The sequence below is a fragment of the Anomaloglossus baeobatrachus genome, chromosome 4, assembly GCF_048569485.1.
Source record: "Anomaloglossus baeobatrachus isolate aAnoBae1 chromosome 4, aAnoBae1.hap1, whole genome shotgun sequence".
In the NCBI taxonomy this organism is placed as follows: domain Eukaryota; kingdom Metazoa; phylum Chordata; class Amphibia; order Anura; family Aromobatidae; genus Anomaloglossus; species Anomaloglossus baeobatrachus.
The window spans coordinates 508,986,993-509,005,291 of record NC_134356.1 but is presented as its reverse complement, the minus strand read 5'-3'; the positions used below and the strand labels follow the sequence as shown (position 1 = coordinate 509,005,291).

General features: G+C 44.4%; 1 protein-coding gene across 1 annotated transcript in view; it reads left to right on the top strand.

Annotated features, from left to right (window-relative positions):
* Positions 1 to 1,267: 1,267 nt before the first annotated feature.
* The window catches only part of HDGFL3 (HDGF like 3), a 99,286-nt gene continuing 82,254 nt past the window's right edge, over positions 1,268 to 18,299 (top strand). The window contains exon 1 of the mRNA XM_075345845.1: positions 1,268 to 1,684. Within this exon, the coding sequence (XP_075201960.1) occupies positions 1,601 to 1,684 (84 nt within the window). The 5' untranslated portion in view covers positions 1,268 to 1,600. The remainder of the gene's footprint in view (positions 1,685 to 18,299) is intronic.

Genomic DNA, 18,299 nt, shown 5'->3' with positions numbered 1-18,299 from the left:
CCCCGGGACTCTGGATGATGAGATGCTGGGGTAGGAGAGCGCAGCACTGGTTGGAAGCAGGGGAGGACCATGTACTCACTCAGGCAGTATTGGTGATGATGCGACCGCAAAGCAGACTGTGACAACAAGGTAAACCAAGTCTCTGGGTGCCTCTGCTCTCTTGGGAGAGCCCGTCTGGGTATCCGTCCCCTATAGTACTGCCGGGTGGTCCAGAGCCTGCCTCTGTGCACAAATTAGAAGTATTCTGGTGGCCCATTGGCGTAAAGCTGTCCGGGCCCCGTTCCCTACTTGTTGGTAGTGGAGCTGCGCTCTCAAGGGCTCACGCTTGGGATTGCTGTGGGCTGCGTGGGTTGGAAAGCCCTATCCCCCTCATTGCGCTAGTGCCCCTGATCTCTGATATTATTGGGGACAGTCCGTAAAGTCACTATCCTTCGCAGGTTAATTGCTGGGTTGCCTGAAGCTACTCCCCAGCCCAGGGTCCTGTACCCCCGCCGTACTTTTGATCCCGAATCGGTTATTAGACTTGAGCTGCTGACCGTCCTCCAAGACCAGGTCTAGGCACCCAGCCTCAATACCCTGCGACCCGGGTCTCTGACTCCTCCGGGCCCAGACCACCAACTGCGACCCAACCTGTAACGCCCAGGGAGCCACTACTCCCCCAGCTCCTCACGTCTTGAGGGCTAACACTGTACTACTCAATTCCCTCCCACCAGTCTGCCTGACCCCTAGGTGAGTGGCCCTATTCCAGCTCAGCAGCCCACTGGTGTGTCTGAGGGTGTGGTGTGAGGTGTGGTTGGGATTTGGATGTGGATGGAGGCAGTACTATACGTTGGGAACCCAGAACCATGGGGGTTGAGTCCCTGCCACTAAGGTCAGAAAGTGCAGTACCCTGTGACGCCCTGACTAGTCCAGGGGCATCACACATGCAGGGGTGGGGACTGGAGCATGGTGCCTGAGCACCGGAATATTCGGCCCAGTATCCAGCGTCCCCAGCACCCCAATGCTCGATTATCACCAGTGGTGAAATGCATCATGGTGATTCTTTACTGATCTATTTCTACATTTACAATAACCAATCATCCATATGATCGCTCACACGGGCGTCCATTGTTTCTGTGAATTAGCGCTTCTCCAATATAACCGATAATTGTGGCAAATGGTGTGAATAGCCGCATGTGTAAATGGCGCTCATGCGTCTCAGGAGAGGCCAGTGAGGACCCGCACTGTTACTGACTGGCCACATAGAGATGCTACAGAGCCTGGTACTGCGCAGCCCGCTCACTCCATCAGCACGGCTGTGATCTGAGGGACCACGAGCAGAGACGCTGCACGAAGCCTCTGCCGACCAGGACTGCGCTCTGCCCGCTCGCCTCAGCGCCATCGCCTCAGCTGGCATTGGCAGGCAGTGCGTGACCAGGGCAGCCGCTCGCACCCGGAGGACGGGCCTGCTGCTCGTGTGTGAGGGGCTCGGTTGAGGGGAGGTGGCTGTGGGGCCTCGCTCGCCCCCCGTGCCTCACTTCGCACACTCCCCCATTCTCAGCGACTGCCGCAGGACGGAGGGGGCGGAAGGGTTGTTGTGTGTCGCTGCGAGGCGGACAGGATGGCTCGGCCCAGGCCCCGGGACTACAAGGCTGGAGAACTGGTGTTTGCCAAAATGAAGGGATACCCGCACTGGCCGGCCCGGGTGAGTGCCCGCGGGAGGGGAGACGGGGCTGAGAGAAGAGCCCTCCCCAAATAATGTCTGTACACCCACAAAAGGGCGGGAAAGCCTGAGCCAGGCCGCTGCACACTGCGCACATCAGGGCTAGCCGTATGCACAGGGTGTACCTGTATATACTCCTATGCCTGTATATACAGTGTATACTGATATGCACATAAGCACTGTATATAGGCAGCCTGGGATAGGGCAGCAGCTGAGGCCGGGAGGTGAGGCCTGTGCGCGGCAGCTCCTCTCCTGCATCCCCCGGGTCCATGGCCAGCTGGTAACAAAGCCCCAGGGCACACAGCTACCGAGGGCAGGTATGGGCGGACAGTATGGAGGGAGCGGACATGTCACCTCCCCTCACTGCATACACTGGGGACATAGAGGGGCACATACAGGTGCACAGTATACAGGTCATGTACACAGTATACAGGTCATGTACACATACAGTGTATGCAGGTGATGGACGTAATATACAGGTATTATACACAGTGTACAGGTAAGATATATAATATAGAGGTACTTATCACAGTATTCAGGTAATATACACACAATGTATGCAGGTGATGGATGTAATATACACAGTATACACATAATTTATGCGGGTTATGAAGGTAATGTACACAGTATACATATAAGATATATAATATAGGGGTAATATACACAGTATACAGGTAGTGTACCTAATAAACATGTAATACACAGTATAGGTAATATACAGATAAGATATATAATATAGGGATAATGTGCACAGTATACAGGTAATATACACATAATGTATGCAGGGGATGGACATAATATACCGGTAATATACCTAATAAACAAGTAATACACAGTATAGGTAATATACAGGTAATGCACAAAATATACAATTAATGTATTATATTTATAATATACAAGTAATGTACATAATACATGTACATGGATTACATAATATGAATGTATATAATATACACAGTATGCAGGTAATGTCCACTTTATACAGGTAATGTACATTATATACAGGTGATGTGCAGGTAATGTACACAATATACAGGTAAGATATAATATACAGGTAATGTACACTATATACAAGTGATGTACAGGTAATGTGCGCAGTATACAAGTGATATACACAGTATACAGGTAATATACACAGGTGATGTAAACAGTATACAGGTAATATACACCACATACAGGTGATGTGAACAGTATACAGGTGATATACTCAGTATAATGGTAATGTGCACAGTATATTGGTGATGTACACAGTATAAAGGTAATATACCCCACATACAGGTGATGTGCACAGTATACAGATGATACACAGTATAATGGTAATGTACACAGTATACAGTTAATATGCATGCTATACAAGTAATAAACAGTATACAGGTAATATGCATAGTACACAGGTAATATACCCTGCATACAGATAATATACACCGCATATAGGTGATATGCTCAGTATACAGGTAATTTACACCGCATACAGGTAATGTGCACAGTATACAGGTGATATACATAATGTACAGGAATATACATCGCATACAGGTGATGTGCACAGTATACAGGTGATATACTCAGTATAATGGTGATGTGCACAGTATACAGGTGATGTGCACAGTATACAGGTGATGTGCACAGTATACAGGTGATGTGCACAGTATACAGGTGATGTGCACAGTATACAGGTGATGTGCACAGTATACAGGTGATTTGCACAGTATACAGGTGATTTGCACAGTATACAGGTGATTTGCACAGTATACAGGTGATTTGCACAGTATACAGGTGATATGCACAGTATACAGGTGATATGCACAGTATACAGGTGATATACTCAGTATGATGGTAATGTGCACAGTATACTGGTGATGTGCACAGTATACACTTAATATGCACACTACACGTGATAAATACAGTATACAGGTAATATACATAGTACACAGGTAATGTGCAAAGTAGACAGGTAATATACAAAGGTGGTGTGCACAGTATACAGGTGATATGCACAGTATACAGGTGATATGCACAGTATACAGGTGATATATACTGAATACAGGTGATGTGCACAGTATACAGGTGATATATAGCACATACAGGTGATGTGCACAGTATACAGGTGATATACACTGCGCACAGGTGATGTGCATAGTATACAGGTGATATACACTGCATACAGGTGATGTCCACAGTATACAGGTGATATACAGCACATACAGGTGATGTGCACAGTATACAGGTGATATACAGCACATATAGGTGATGTGCACAGTATACAGGTGATGTGCACAGTATACAGGTGATATACAGCACATACAGGTGATGTGCACAGTATACAGGTAATATACACCGCATACAGGTGATGTGCACAGTATACAGGTGATATGCACACTATACAAGTAATATACATAGTACACAGGTGATGTGCATTGTAGACAGGTAATATACCCTGCATACAGGTAATATACACTGCATACAGGGGGTGTGCACAGTATACAGGTGAGGTACATAATATATTGGTAATATACACTGCATACAGGTGATGTGCACAGTATACAGGTGATGTACATAATATACAGGTGATGTGCATAATATACAGGTGATGTACAAAGTATATACCGTAAGTAATATACACCATGTACAGATGATATGTATAGTACAGTATACAGACTATTACCAGCAATACTCCATAACTACAAGCAGAGTGCCTCCATTACCAGCGCCATTAGGTTGAGCACAATGCACAATAGTTCCGGCAGGGCGCCCCATCTTAGAAAGTTGCTGGCATAGGTTAATGGCAACTTTGTGGCAATTGTTTGATGGCAGATATTATCAATCCATTATGAAAAAAAACATAACCCTACTGTGCAGAGAACCAAGCTGTAAACGAGCCATGATTTCTGCTGCTTTCTAATAGATGTTTTACGAACTAATTTTAGTGCCATCAATAAAAAAACGTGTATGGAGCTAGTGCCAGTGGCATTATCAGATTTGCCTTTTTTGCTGGGAGCCTGAGAGAGCTCCAGTATTTTGAGGGACCCTAGACTGACCAGGAGAGTAAGTGACAAGTTTATTTAAATGCCTATAAAAGCCTACTGTTGCCATTTATTATTCTTTTTGTTCGAAAAAAAATCACCTCATTCATCTTTTTAGGATCTCACTTTATGATAGTTTAAGCTACATTCGATCAATTTAAAGGGGTTTTCACCAAATGACCTATCCATATGCTAGGGGATATGTTGCTGATCGCAGGGTGTTGGATATCTGGGACCTGTAGCAATCCTGAGTGAGGAGTTCAGAAACCCTGTGAACAGATTTTGAATGGACGTACACATGCTCGGCGGCTGCTCTATTTTTTTTGTCTAGGTGACTGCCAGAAATACGCTGTACTCCTTTCTCCAGCAATTTTCTAAATGATGACTGGAGCAAAGGGTGAGCATGCAAAGCTTCCGCTCTATCAAAGTCAGGGCAATGTAGAGCCCTGGATCACTGGGGTCTGTCCAGTTTATATTCCCTATTATTGATAGGGAATAACTTGCTATATTGGGAAAAGGTGGTGGGGACAGGTTCGCTCTTCTAATAGTCCAAGTAGCAGTCTGAAATAGTCCAGACAATATTGTGCTGCTTGGCTAATAAGAGTTATCAAATAATACACTGAAGGAATAGTTATGAGTTCACTGCCTGCTGCTGTAGCCCCCTACCCTGCATACACAGCTGCCAGCATTCAGTCAATGGTGTGAGGGGCAGGTAGCGCTCCCCTTACAGCACTGGAGAGTCAGTGCCTATGTGTAAGACCTCACCCTCTTTGAATCATTTGGGGATTCAGCAGTCAATATGGTGGTAATAAAAGCCCTTGCTGTGTAGTTTGGACCATATCTGTTCAGATAGTGTATATATAGTTACATAGATTGAAAAATGACCTAGGTCCATCTAGTTCAGGGGTCTCAAACTCAGCTGGGTGCATGGGCCGCATATAGAAAAAAAAATTGAGAGGGCCGCATTATTTGCAGGAAAAAGTGAACATTTTTAATGAATCCATGTTTTTTTTTTCTATACATCTTGGATCACTTTTTTAAACATTTTTCGTTTGTTTATTATAAGAAACGTGCACTTTTTTTTGTTAAGTTTATATACAGAGAAACATTTTTAATGTAAAAAAAATGTCATGCTTTAGGATTTATTTACTTTTTTACATTTTATCACCTTCTTGTAATTGTTTTACAGTTAGCAGCATCATATAGTAATCTTAGCCAACATCTTGTAGTAATGTGCCCATGCTGCAGTAATGTTTCCATCCGTGTGCCCTGTAGTGAGGTGCTCATCCTTGTGGTATTGTGCCCAGTAGTATTCTGCCCATCCTTGTAGTATGTGCCCAGTAGTATAGTGCCCATCCTTGTGCCCTGTAGTATTGTGCCCAGTAATATTGTTCCAATCCTTGTAGTATTGTGCCCATCCTTGTAGTATTGTGCCCAGTAATATTATGCCCATCCTTGTAGTATTACGCCCATCATTGTAGTATTGTGCTCATCCTTGTAGTATTGTGCTCTGTAGTATTGTGGCCATCCCCGTAGTATTGTGGCCATCCCTGTAGTATTCAGCCCATCCCTGTAGTATTCTGCCCATCCCTGTAGTATTCTGCCCATCCCTGTAGTATTCTGCCCATCCCTGTAGTATTCTGCCCATCCCTGTAGTATTGTGACCATCCCTGTAGTATTGTGGCCATCCCTGTAGTATTGTGGCCATCCCTGTAGTATTGTGGCCATCCCTGTAGTATTGTGGCCATCCCTGTAGTATTGTGGCCATCCCTGTAGTATTGTGGCCATCCCTGTAGTATTCTGCCCATCCCTGTAGTATTGTGGCCATCCCTGTAGTATTGTGGCCATCCCTGTAGTATTGTGGCCATCCCTGTAGTATTGTGGCCATCCCTGTAGTATTGTGGCCATCCCTGTAGTATTCAGCCCATCCCTGTAGTATTGTGGCCATCCCTGTAGTATTGTGGCCATCCCTGTAGTATTGTGGCCATCCCTGTAGTATTCTGCCCATCCCTGTAGTATTGTGGCTATACCTGTAGTATTGTGGCCATCCCTGTAGTATTCAGCCCATCCCTGAAGTATTCAGCCCATCCCTGAAGTATTGTGGCCATCCCTGTAGTATTCAGCGCATCCCTGAAGTATTGTGGCCATCCCTGTAGTATTGTGGCCATCCCTGTAGTATTGTGGCCATCCCTGTAGTATTGTGGCCATTCCTGTAGTATTGTGGCCATCCCTGTAGTATTGTGACCATCCCTGTAGTATTCTGCCCATCCCAGTAGTATTGTGGCCATCCCTGTAGTATTGTGGCCATCCCTGTAGTATTGTGCCCATCCCTGTAGTATTGTGGCCATCCCTGTAGTATTCAGCCCATCCCTGTAGTATTCAGCCCATCCCTGTAGTATTCAGCCCATCCCTGTAGTATTGTGGCCATCCCTGTAGTATTCTGCCCATCCCTGTAGTATTCAGCCCATCCCTGTATCTTGTAGTAATGTGTCCATGCTGCAGTAATGTCCCCATCCGTGTGCCCTGTAGTAAGGTGCTCATCCTTGTGGTATTGTGCCCAGTAGTATTCTGCCCATCCTTGTAGTATGTGCCCAGTAGTATAGTGCCCATCCTTGTGCCCTGTAGTATTGTGCCCAGTAATATTGTTCCAATCCTTGTAGTATTACGCCCAGCATTGTAGTATTGTGCTCATCCTTGTAGTATTGTGCGCTGTAGTATTGTGGCCATCCTCGTAGTATTGTGGCCATCCCCGTAGTATTGTGGCCATCCCTGTAGTATTCAGCCCATCCCTGTAGTATTGTGGCCATCCCTTTAGTATTGTGGCCATCCCCGTAGTATTGTGGCCATCCCCGTAGTATTGTGGCCATCCCTGTAGTATTGTGGCCATCCCTGTAGTATTGTGGCCATCCCTGTAGTATTGTGACCATCCCTGTAGTATTGTGACCATCCCTGTAGTATTCAGCCCATCCCTGTATCTTGTAGTAATGTGCCCATGCTGCAGTAATGTCCCCATCTGTGTGCCCTGTAGTAAGGTGCTCATCCTTGTGGTATTGTGCCCAGTAGTATAGTGCCCATCCTTGTGCCCTGTAGTATTGTGCCCAGTAATTTTGTCCCCATCATTGTAGTATTGTGCTCATCCTTGTAGTATTGTGTGCTGTAGTATTGTGGCCATCCCCGTAGTATTGTGGCCATCCCCGTAGTATTGTGGCCATCCCCGTAGTATTGTGGCCATCCCCGTAGTATTGTGGCCATCCCCGTAGTATTGTGGCCATCCCTGTAGTATTCAGCCCATCCCTGTAGTATTGTGGTCATCTCTGTAGTATTCTGCCCATCCCTGTAGTATTGTGGCCATCCCTGTAGTATTCTGCCCATCCTTTAGTAATACGCAAACAAAAAAAAAAATTCTCACCTTTCCTCCGTTCCCTGTGTGTCCACGATCAGTACTTGCAGAGTTTTGGATGCAGCATGCTTCAGCTGCGTGTAAAACCCTGCTATGTACAGTAAAAGCACAGTGGGCATGGGATTTCTAAAAACCCCACGCCCACTGTGCGTGTACGGCCCGCAGTGAAAACGGAACTGCAGTGCGGCTTCCAGAGGCCGCAGCATGTGAATTTATGTTGCGGAATCGGAAGCGTCCTCCCTAGGCAGAGTACAGCGAGGAGACCACAGCGGCCCGGACCCCTTATCGCAGGCACGGGCAGCTGCGGTCTCCTAAGGAGGAGACTTGCGGCCCCGTCGATCAGGACCCGCTGTGTCCAGGACGCAGCAGGTCCTGATCTTGAGCACGTACCTTACCTGCTTGTTGCGGCCCGTGACGATCGCGGCTCTATGCTGAGGGTCGGCTCCGGCAGGAGCTTCACTGCATTTGAATCCATTTGCGGTGCCGCGCAGAGGAGCTGTGTCTGGACCAATGGCTGCTGCCTGCCAATCAGATGCAAGGAAGTGACGTCGCTGTATGACGTCACCTCCTTGCATCTGATTGGCAGACAGCAGCAACTGGGATACAACTAACAGCTCCTTGCGCGGCACCGCAGATGGATTCAAATGCAGTAAAGTTCCTTCCGGCGCTGACCCTCAGCATAGAGCCGCGATTGTCATGGGGTCTGCGGGCCGCGTGTTTGAGACCCCTGATCTAGTTCAACCTTCCTCCACCAGTTCTACATTTTGTCCGTAAGTCATTTATAACCAACAATGTTGTGTGTACTGAGGAAATCATCCAGGCCTTTTTTAAAAGCTGTTACAGTATCTGCCATTACTACCTCTTGTGGTAGGGCATTCCACAGTCTGACTGCTCTAACTGTAAAGAACCCTCTCCTATTTAGCTGCCGGAATCGCTTTTCTTCCACTCGCAGTGAGTGCCCCCTGGTCCTTAGTACTGTCTTTGGAAGAAATAAGTCATGTGCCAGTCCTTTATATTGACCACACATATATTTATACATATAAATGAGATCTCCTCTGAGACATCTTTTTTCTAAGCTAAACATATGTAATTTTTTCAACCTGTCATCATATGGGAGGCCTTCCATTCCTTGTAGTAGTCTAGTTGCCTGCCTTTGAACTAACTCTAACTTCTGAATGTCCTTTTTAAAATGTGGAGCCCAAAACTGGATCCCATATTCCAGATGTGGCCTTACAAGTGATTTATAGAGGGGTAACAATACGTTGGGATCATGGGATCTAATCTCTCTTTTTATACACCCTAAAATCTTGTTTGCTTTTGCAGCTGCTGCTTGACATTGAGTGCTGCTGCTCAGCCTGTTTGTAATGAGAATACCCAAGTCCTTCTCCTGTTCTGTAGTCCCGAGTTTACTTCCATTTAATGTATACACAGCTATAGGATTACTCCGTCCTTTACATTTTTTCAACATTAAATCTCATTTCCCAAGTATCTGCTCATTCTGACATCTTATCCAGATCTTTTTGTAATATTGTACTATCAAGGTCAGTTTTTAATATCCTACATAGTTTGGTGTCATTAGAAAAGACTGACACTTTATTATCTACCCATCCACAAAGTCATTAATAAATTAATATCTGACAAAAAAAATGACCATGCAGACATTTTGCTCCATTGTTTTTAATGTACATCTGTTGTCCTCATTATGTTGCCATTGGTATGACAGCAGATGATAATATACCGTACTCAAAATCTCCCAATTCTGTAGTCTAGAATATAGACTTTCTGGAATCTAAGGTCCTCTATAAAAAGCACAAATATTTCTATTAAGGCCACTTTACACACCGAGATAAATCTTTGGCAGATCTGTGGTTGCAGTGAAATCATGGACATATTGTTCCATTTGTACACAGCCACAACCCTGGCACTGATTGTCCACAATTTCACTGCAACCACAGATCTGCCGCAGATTTATCTCTATGTGTAAAGTGGCCTTTACTGAAACTATGACTCTTTGTTAGCCATTCAGATATATTCTTGGACACATCAGAAACATTGTTTGGATGGGAAGAATAGAGTAAATTCAGGTGAGATTTTGGAGAACTCTTCATCCTGTCTACTCACCTCCGTGTCATACTCACAGGGGCTCCTGCTTTAGGACACCCATTGACTTAAAGCCTTGTTTAGATACAGAGGTGGTACATCTATGTGCTGTACCACTGCCAGAATGTGTTGTATTAAGTTACTATATCCTTTTATCACTCCGTACCCCCTGAGCTTCATTTAATTCACCCCATCCAGCCAATCAGCATTCTGCTTTATTCTGAGAGCCAAAAACCCTGACACAGTGGCCTATAGATGGTGGGATGGCTGATATAAGATGCTTTCTTTCTTCTGCAGAACTAATTTGTATATGCTATTGTATGTATTTGTATTTTTAGCATTCTCCTGCAGCACACTAGTACCATCTAATCCATTCCTGTATCTTAGATTATAAAATAGGTAGGCTATGAAATAGTGCTAAAGCCTATTACACACTGTAGTAAAACCTCCATTTCTGGGCTCTCTTCCCAAGGTTGTAGAAAACAGCAACCAACAAAGGAAAGGCTCTGAGCTGCGGTCCAGCGCAGAGGGGGTTTACTACAGCACAAGATATTTATTCTTCATTCTGAGTGAAAAGGCGGTGGGCAGCGCTCGCCTCTTTGGGGGGAGCTGTGTGTGATAATGGAGATTCTGCAGGATCCGTCTCCACACATGCAGTTACTAGAATCACCACACCCCCATGGCTTCTGCTGTGTTTTTTTTCATTCACTAGCACTGCTTCATCTACAGTTGTAAGAGAAAAATGATCTCCATGTTTACTCTCCCTCTGATGAATTGTGTCTTAATGGTGGAAACAGGATTTTGATTTTACTCTAGACATATTTACCAGAAATGGCTTGTCTGGATTTTTTTCATGTTATTATTGGCAAGAAAAGACACAACCACTCTCATATGTTTTCACTTTTCATCCACAGATGTTACTGATATAGTGTTGGTAATAGGACCCATTTGAGACGTAGATGTCTGATGTTCGTGAGGTGATCTTGTGATTTTAGAAACTCAGATATCTGGAAGAAATAGGATTTTTATTATTCTGTAATATATTTCAATATGTTTTTCAGTTAAGCCATTTTATGACATGTTAATTAGTCATCGTGTGAAATTTTGATTGTGACTTGTCTAGCGGCTCAGACCCCATTAGTCATGAGAACCAAGGGGTCTTCTTTTAGTATTTACTTAGGGTTTATTCACAAATTCAGGATTTTCAATTGACAAATCTGTCATCTACTTCTAGTGAATAATGAATATACTCTGCGTTATAAAATCTGAATTCAATAGTATTATTTTGTCTAGCCTTTTTGGATCATGTGATTGCAACAGAAAGCCACCTTTTATTATTATCTATCTATCTATCTATCTATCTATCTATCTATCTATCTATCTATCCCTCTATCTATCCCTCTATCTATCTATCCCTCTATCTATCTATCTATCTATCTATCTATCTATCTATCTATCTATCTATCTATCTATCTATCCCTCTATCTATCCCTCTATCTATCTATCTATCTATCTATCTATCTATCCCTCTATCTATCTATCTATCCCTCTATCTATCTATCTATGCCTCTATCTCTATCTATCTATCTATCTTATATCCAGCAGATTCTTTTCAAACGTACTTGTGATATCCATACCTAAATGAATATACAGGGACAAAAAGAAAGATTGGTATCCGCTCACCTGTAGCCAAAGGAGGGGTCACCGTATCCAGGACTCGTGCAAGGGAAAGGGATGGTATACTGGCAATCCAGATTGTAGACAGAGGGTAATCCAGCAACAAAGTCCAAGGGATATTAAAATCCAAAAATTTTATTAAATCAAATTAAAATCCATATAAAAAAAGGTCCAAACAGGGTATAAACAACTGTCAGAGAGACAGTTGTTTATACCCTGTTTGGACCTTTTTTTATATGGATTTTAATTTGATTTAATAAAATTTTTGGATTTTAATATCCCTTGGACTTTGTTGCTGGATTACCCTCTGTCTAATGAATATACAGTATAATTAACTTATCCTTGTGTTATTTATGTACAATCACATACAGTATTAGTTTACATAAAAAATCATTCCCATAAATACTACACACAGGCACCGCATCTGATGGGTTTCTAAAGGACATCCTTAATTCACGTTGATTCTGCCATGCCTCCTGATGAACCATAATTGATAGGGGAAACGCGTTAAGCCACCAGGTTTCACAGATAAATAGTATTTCATATCTTGTCATGATTTATTTTACCTAGTGTTATATTGGTTCCCTATCCTAGCCATTACTCTCCCTCATATGCTGCATATTTTGCAAAGATTAGAAAGGAGGAGGGTAGGAAAACAGACTGGTGAGCTGGATATATTGTATTTTTGTTATTTTTACTATATTTTGCAAAGGCAACCCTTTACTAGTTGTTTTGGCTCTTTTCATGGCATAACACATAAGTATCTAGACTGTGTGTATACAGTGGTCCATGTTTTGTACAATTATTCTGCTAGTTATATATATCCCTGCGTATTTTGGACTTAAAGGGGTATTCTTATCCCAAAATGTAGTAGGTGTAATATTAATAATATTAGCAAATACCTCCAGTTAGGAATGCCTTGCACATGAGGTAAGAGACACGGCTATATCAGGAGAACTATACTACATTTCTGATTGGAGGTATTTGCTAATATTATTATTACATGTACTACATATTGGGATAGAATCTTGCATTTGGGATATATACATTGATATATTGCAGTATCCATACGCTCTGATCTGTTTATGTTTGCTCATCACCTGAGGCAATACTGAGTATTAGGGATTGCTAGGGCGACTGAGGGATTGTCAGCGTTAGGGTGCGCTCACACGAGCGTAAAAAACGGATGAGTGCAATGCGAGAAAATCTCCCCCTGCACTCTGACCAATGTTAGTCAATGATGGAGAGCAGTTGGTCAGCTTTTCTCGCATCCAGATCCTGGATGCGATAAAAGTCGTGGGCTATGTGCCCACGGCACTATGTACCCGCGGATATATCCACAGATACGTCCGCAGGTTTCCCACAACTGCTCCCCGGAATCCGCAGCTATACATAGCTGCGGCATTCCAGCGAAATAGCTTCGGGAAACCTGCAGACATTCGTGTGGCTTACCTGCGGAAGTCCCGGCCTGTATCTCCATAGTGGAGGGCCGGGAATTCCGCAGGTAATTCTGCTGGAATAATTGACATGCAGTTATATGCGGCTGCGGGACATCCGCAGCATATTCCGCAGCCGCACATACCATAGCATGGACACAGACACTCCCCATGTCCTATAGGATAACATGGGGAGTGTCTGTACTTGCTAAAACCTGCGTATTTATCTGGAAAATCCAGATAAATCCGCAGGTTTCCCGCGTAAAATCCACGGGTTCAGAGTCCCGTGGGCACATAGCCTTAACATGCTGCGATTTTCTGCGAGAGCCGTATCACTTGCACCCATTCAAGTGAATGTGTGCGAGAGATACATTGGTCTGCACTCGGATGTTATCCCAGTGCAGTGCGATATACACCAAGGCTGACAATGGAGGAGATGGGGGCATTAACCCCTCCCTCTCCTCCGCAGCTCCAGCACTCAGCTTCACAGCTGTGACCTGATTGCAATATCGGGTCACAGTCGCATGACACTCGGCTCACGCTCGCAGCAGAGTCTGAGCCGGGGGTCATTAGCATATCGCATCTGATGTCATACACTAGTGTGACTCCAGCGGCTCCACTGTAGGATGCCAACCTCCATGGCTAGGTAGCAATCACTATAGGGTCAAGTCTATTGTATTGTTAGTGTCATTATTATTTCAGGGCGTTATCATTAGAGACATTCTTCTGTCTCTATGAAGGGCATATCGGGGCTTTATCACCTAGTGTCCTGATGTCTGGCCCTGTATAGGGTCTGTTTGTATCTTTTTGTATTTTTGTTGGGGTTTGAATTTTTTATGTATATCAAATAATACTTAACTTTTAAGGGGATTTTTTTTATGTAAACTGATTTTGGATAAACCCTTTAATTATCCAATAATGTATGATCACATATTACCAAGTCTGATATTTACTGGGGCACTTTATTAGAAATGCTTTAATAATTCATATTTAATAATATAATGGTGACGGGGCACTTACTGGCTGATAGATCAAAGGATTTCCTCCAGAAAACTGCTCATACACTTCCATTTATACCGTAACTGTGTCCTGCTTCCCCAGCACAATCTATGAAGATTGTGCATAATCCATCTGCACGTTGCGTTTGAGAGCGCAGCGATTTGCATGCTGAAATTTTGATCCAAATCGCTGCGCCCAAAAAAGTAACATGTCACTTATTTCGTGCGCTTTGGATGCAGCTCCCACTATGTCTATGGGAAAGGCAGCATCCAGAGCGCATAAAATCGGCATCTAGTCGGCAGACACACTGCATCCATTACGCAGTGTTTCTGCAGCGATTTGAAGCACACATGCACTGTCAAATCACTGCAGATGTTTCCGCATGGACACTACGCAACGTGCGCACTGCTTCCCACTATATAGGGAGTTGGTTCAGATCATGAGCTGACTTCATACACTATTAACCAATGTGTGTCCATGTGCATCACATGATAGGGAAGAGTGAAAGTGAATATTTTCAGGAAATAGCCAGTTAGTGCACTTCAGAAAAAAAGAAATTCTGCATTCAAACCACGCATTTTGTTGTTTTTTTTCCCCTTTTTATTGTAGTCTTTTTTGTGTGCAGATTACTTGTGTGCTTTGTTTATAATGCATGTTTAATTCAGTTAGTTTTATTAATCAAAAACAATGCAAAAACTTATTTGAAGCATTTTTTCACTTTCTCATTGCTTTTTATGGGTGTAAAAAACTGCTGAAAGAATTGAAATGCTGTAGATTTAAAAAATACTGCAGTTTACAAATTCCGTCAGGAAAACAAAGCGTGTGCATAAGATTTTTGAAATCACATAGCTTTTACTACTACTGTAAGGCTAGGTTCATATTTCCGTTGCTTTGCATCAGTCACAATCCGCAATCTGTTTGGCAGATTCCGTTGTTTCCCATAGACTTATATAAGTGGAGGATTGTGACTGATGCCCTTGCGTTGCATCTTCCGCCCGACTGATCAGTCGTGGAATGACTGACCGTCGGGCGGCAGGAACGCAGAGAGTAACACGTTTTTTGAGCAGCGGAATCCTTATGATTTTGCTGCGCATGCTCTCTCTCGGCGGCCGAGCGATCAGCTGATTGCCTGGCAGCCGCCTTCTGTGAGCGTTCAGCTGATCACCCGAAGACTGGATTCTGTGAGCGAACAGCTGATCTCCCTGCCGCCGGCTTTTGAGAGCGATCAGCTGATCTCCCGGCCGCCGGCTTTTGAGAGCAATCAGCTGATCTCCCGGAGGCCGGCTAATGAGAGCGATCAGCTGATCTCCCGGCTGCCGGCTTTTGAAAGCAATCAGCTGATCTCCCAGCCGCCGGCTTTTGAGAGCAATCAGCTGATCTCCCGGAGGCCGGCTAATGAGAGCGATCAGCTGATCTCCCGGCCGCCGTCTTTTGAGAGCAATCAGCTTGATCTCCCGGAGGCCGGCTAATGAGAGCGATCAGCTGATCTCCCGGCCGCCGGCTTTTGAGAGCAATCAGCTGATCTCCCGGCCGCCGGCTTTTGAGAGCAATCAGCTGATCTCCCGGAGGCCGGCTAATGAGAGCGATCAGCTGATCGCTCTCATTAGCCGGCCTCCGGGAGATCATCTGATTGCTCTTAAAAGCCGGGGGCTGGGAGATCAGCTGATTGCTCTCAAAAGCCGGCGGCCGGGAGATCAGCTGATCGCTCTCTCACGTTTTACAGCAGAATCCGACAATGAATTCTTATTCTTGTCATCCGTTGTACAACGCACCAGTCACAAGTGTCAAGCAACGCATGTGACTGATGCAAAACAACAGAAATGTGAACCTAGCCTTAAGCCCGCTTTACATGCTACAAGATATCTTACGATGTGTCGGCGGGGTCACGTCGTAAGTGACGCACATCCGGCATCATAAGGTATGTTGTAGCGTGTGACAGCGACGTGCAATTGCGATTGAACGAAAAACCGTTCATCGCATGCACGTCATTCATTCCTGACGAATTGAACGTCAGATTGTTCATCGTACCTGGGGTAGCGCACATCGCAGTGTGTGACACCCCAGGAACGATGAACAGATCTCACCTGCCTCCTGCAGCTCCCGGCCCATAATGCGGAAGGAAGGAGGTGGGCGGGATGTTTACGTCCCGCTCAGCTCCGCCCCTCCGTTTCTATTGGCCGGCTGCCGCGTGACGTCGATGTGACGCCAAACGTCCCTCCCACTCCAGGAAGTGGACGTTCGCCGCCCACATCGAGGTCGTATGGTAGGTAAGTACGTGTGACGGGGGTTAATCGTACAAATTGAACGTGCTGCAAATACGATGGGGGCGTTGCAAATCGCATACGATATCGTATGCGAAATTGCAAAGTGTAAAGCAGGCTTAAGAAGTAGCTTTTAAATGGCATTAAAAGGCTATGTGCACATGTTGATTTTTTTTGTGTGCTTCTTTTCTGCACATAAAAAAGCATGTTTTGGCAGGAAAAAAGCAGCTGAAAAACATGCATTTTTTTTAATTGCGTTTGCATGTCTTTTCACATGCATTTTTTTCCTGCTTTTTTTGTGTTGTTTTCTTTAATCATGGTGATCGCAGGGATTCAGGTGCTGTACCCCCTCTCACTGCCTGGAGTGGTGCCCACACCGCTCCCAATAGATTAACCCCCTGAATACTGCGATCACAGCATTCAGGAGGCAGAGAGAAGAATCGCTTACCTCTCCACAGCGATCGGGTCCCTGTATTTCGATTGAAGAGACCCGATTGCTGCCATGACAACCTTGGGTCATCACCATGACGACCCCGAGTTACTGAGCTACAGAGAGCCCCACACACCATGCTGCAATATAATCCACTGTAGTGATTAAGCACTGTAGGGGATTATAGAAACGCAGAAATAATTAACATGCTGCTTCTTTTTTCAGCAACAAAAACTGCAAGGAAAAAAGAAGCAGCATGTGCACAGCAAGTCAGGATTCTCATAGACTTTGCTGGGATGCATTTTTCCTTGCAGTATTGATTAAAATCTGCAAGGAAAAACGTAACGTGTACACATAGCCTAAATGTATCCTTACAATGAGAACAAGCAGATTTATATCCATGTTCCCTTTGTCATACAATAATGTAAATGGAATCTTTCACCAGGTTTTTGTAACCTTATCTGAGAGCAGTATAATGTAGGGAAAGAGACCTTGATTTCAAAGATGTATCAGTTTACTTAGTTTAGTTTCTCCGAGGTTTGTGCCACAGTATTGACGAGAAGAGAGGATGCAAAGGCACATGCGCCACCAATGGTAAGAGCATCTGAGAAGTCCAAACCAGGAGGACGTCATCTTCAATAAGATGGTGCCAGAGATAGCACTATGCGTAGGCGCTGACAACGTCACCATCTTACTGAAGAGTTCCTGAAATACTTCTAGATGCCACTGCGCATGCGCCGGGCTTAAATGTAATGGTGGCAACAATGGGAGAAAGGCCAGGCAAGCACATAGGGGCGGAATAATAACGCATGACCTGAAGCACATAGTCCCGCCCTGATGCACATGCCACTCAATCAGTGCAGTTTTGGAACTTTGATTACACATTTTTCTGCAATTAATCATCCAATCTCTCAACTAAAGGTATGATTGCATTCAGCATGCTATCCACAGTATGGCAATTCCTTTACTGTATATATGAAACGCTTGCGGTTGGTTCCCTTTAAGGGCTTCTAGAAAAATGTTTGAGATTCCCATTGACTTCCATTATGCTCGTTACTCGAATCAAGCCTCTTCAAGCTTCCGACCTGCTCGATTCGAGTACCGAGCACTCGAGCATTTTAGTGCTCGCTCATCACTAGTCATGTGTTTTGCATTTGATATAACAACATAAATGCATTTTTGTATAAATGTCACTGATAGTAAAAATAGCAAACCAAAAGGTCCCCATTCAATAAAAGTGACCTGAAATTGCTGATTTTGTCAGGTTTGGCTGA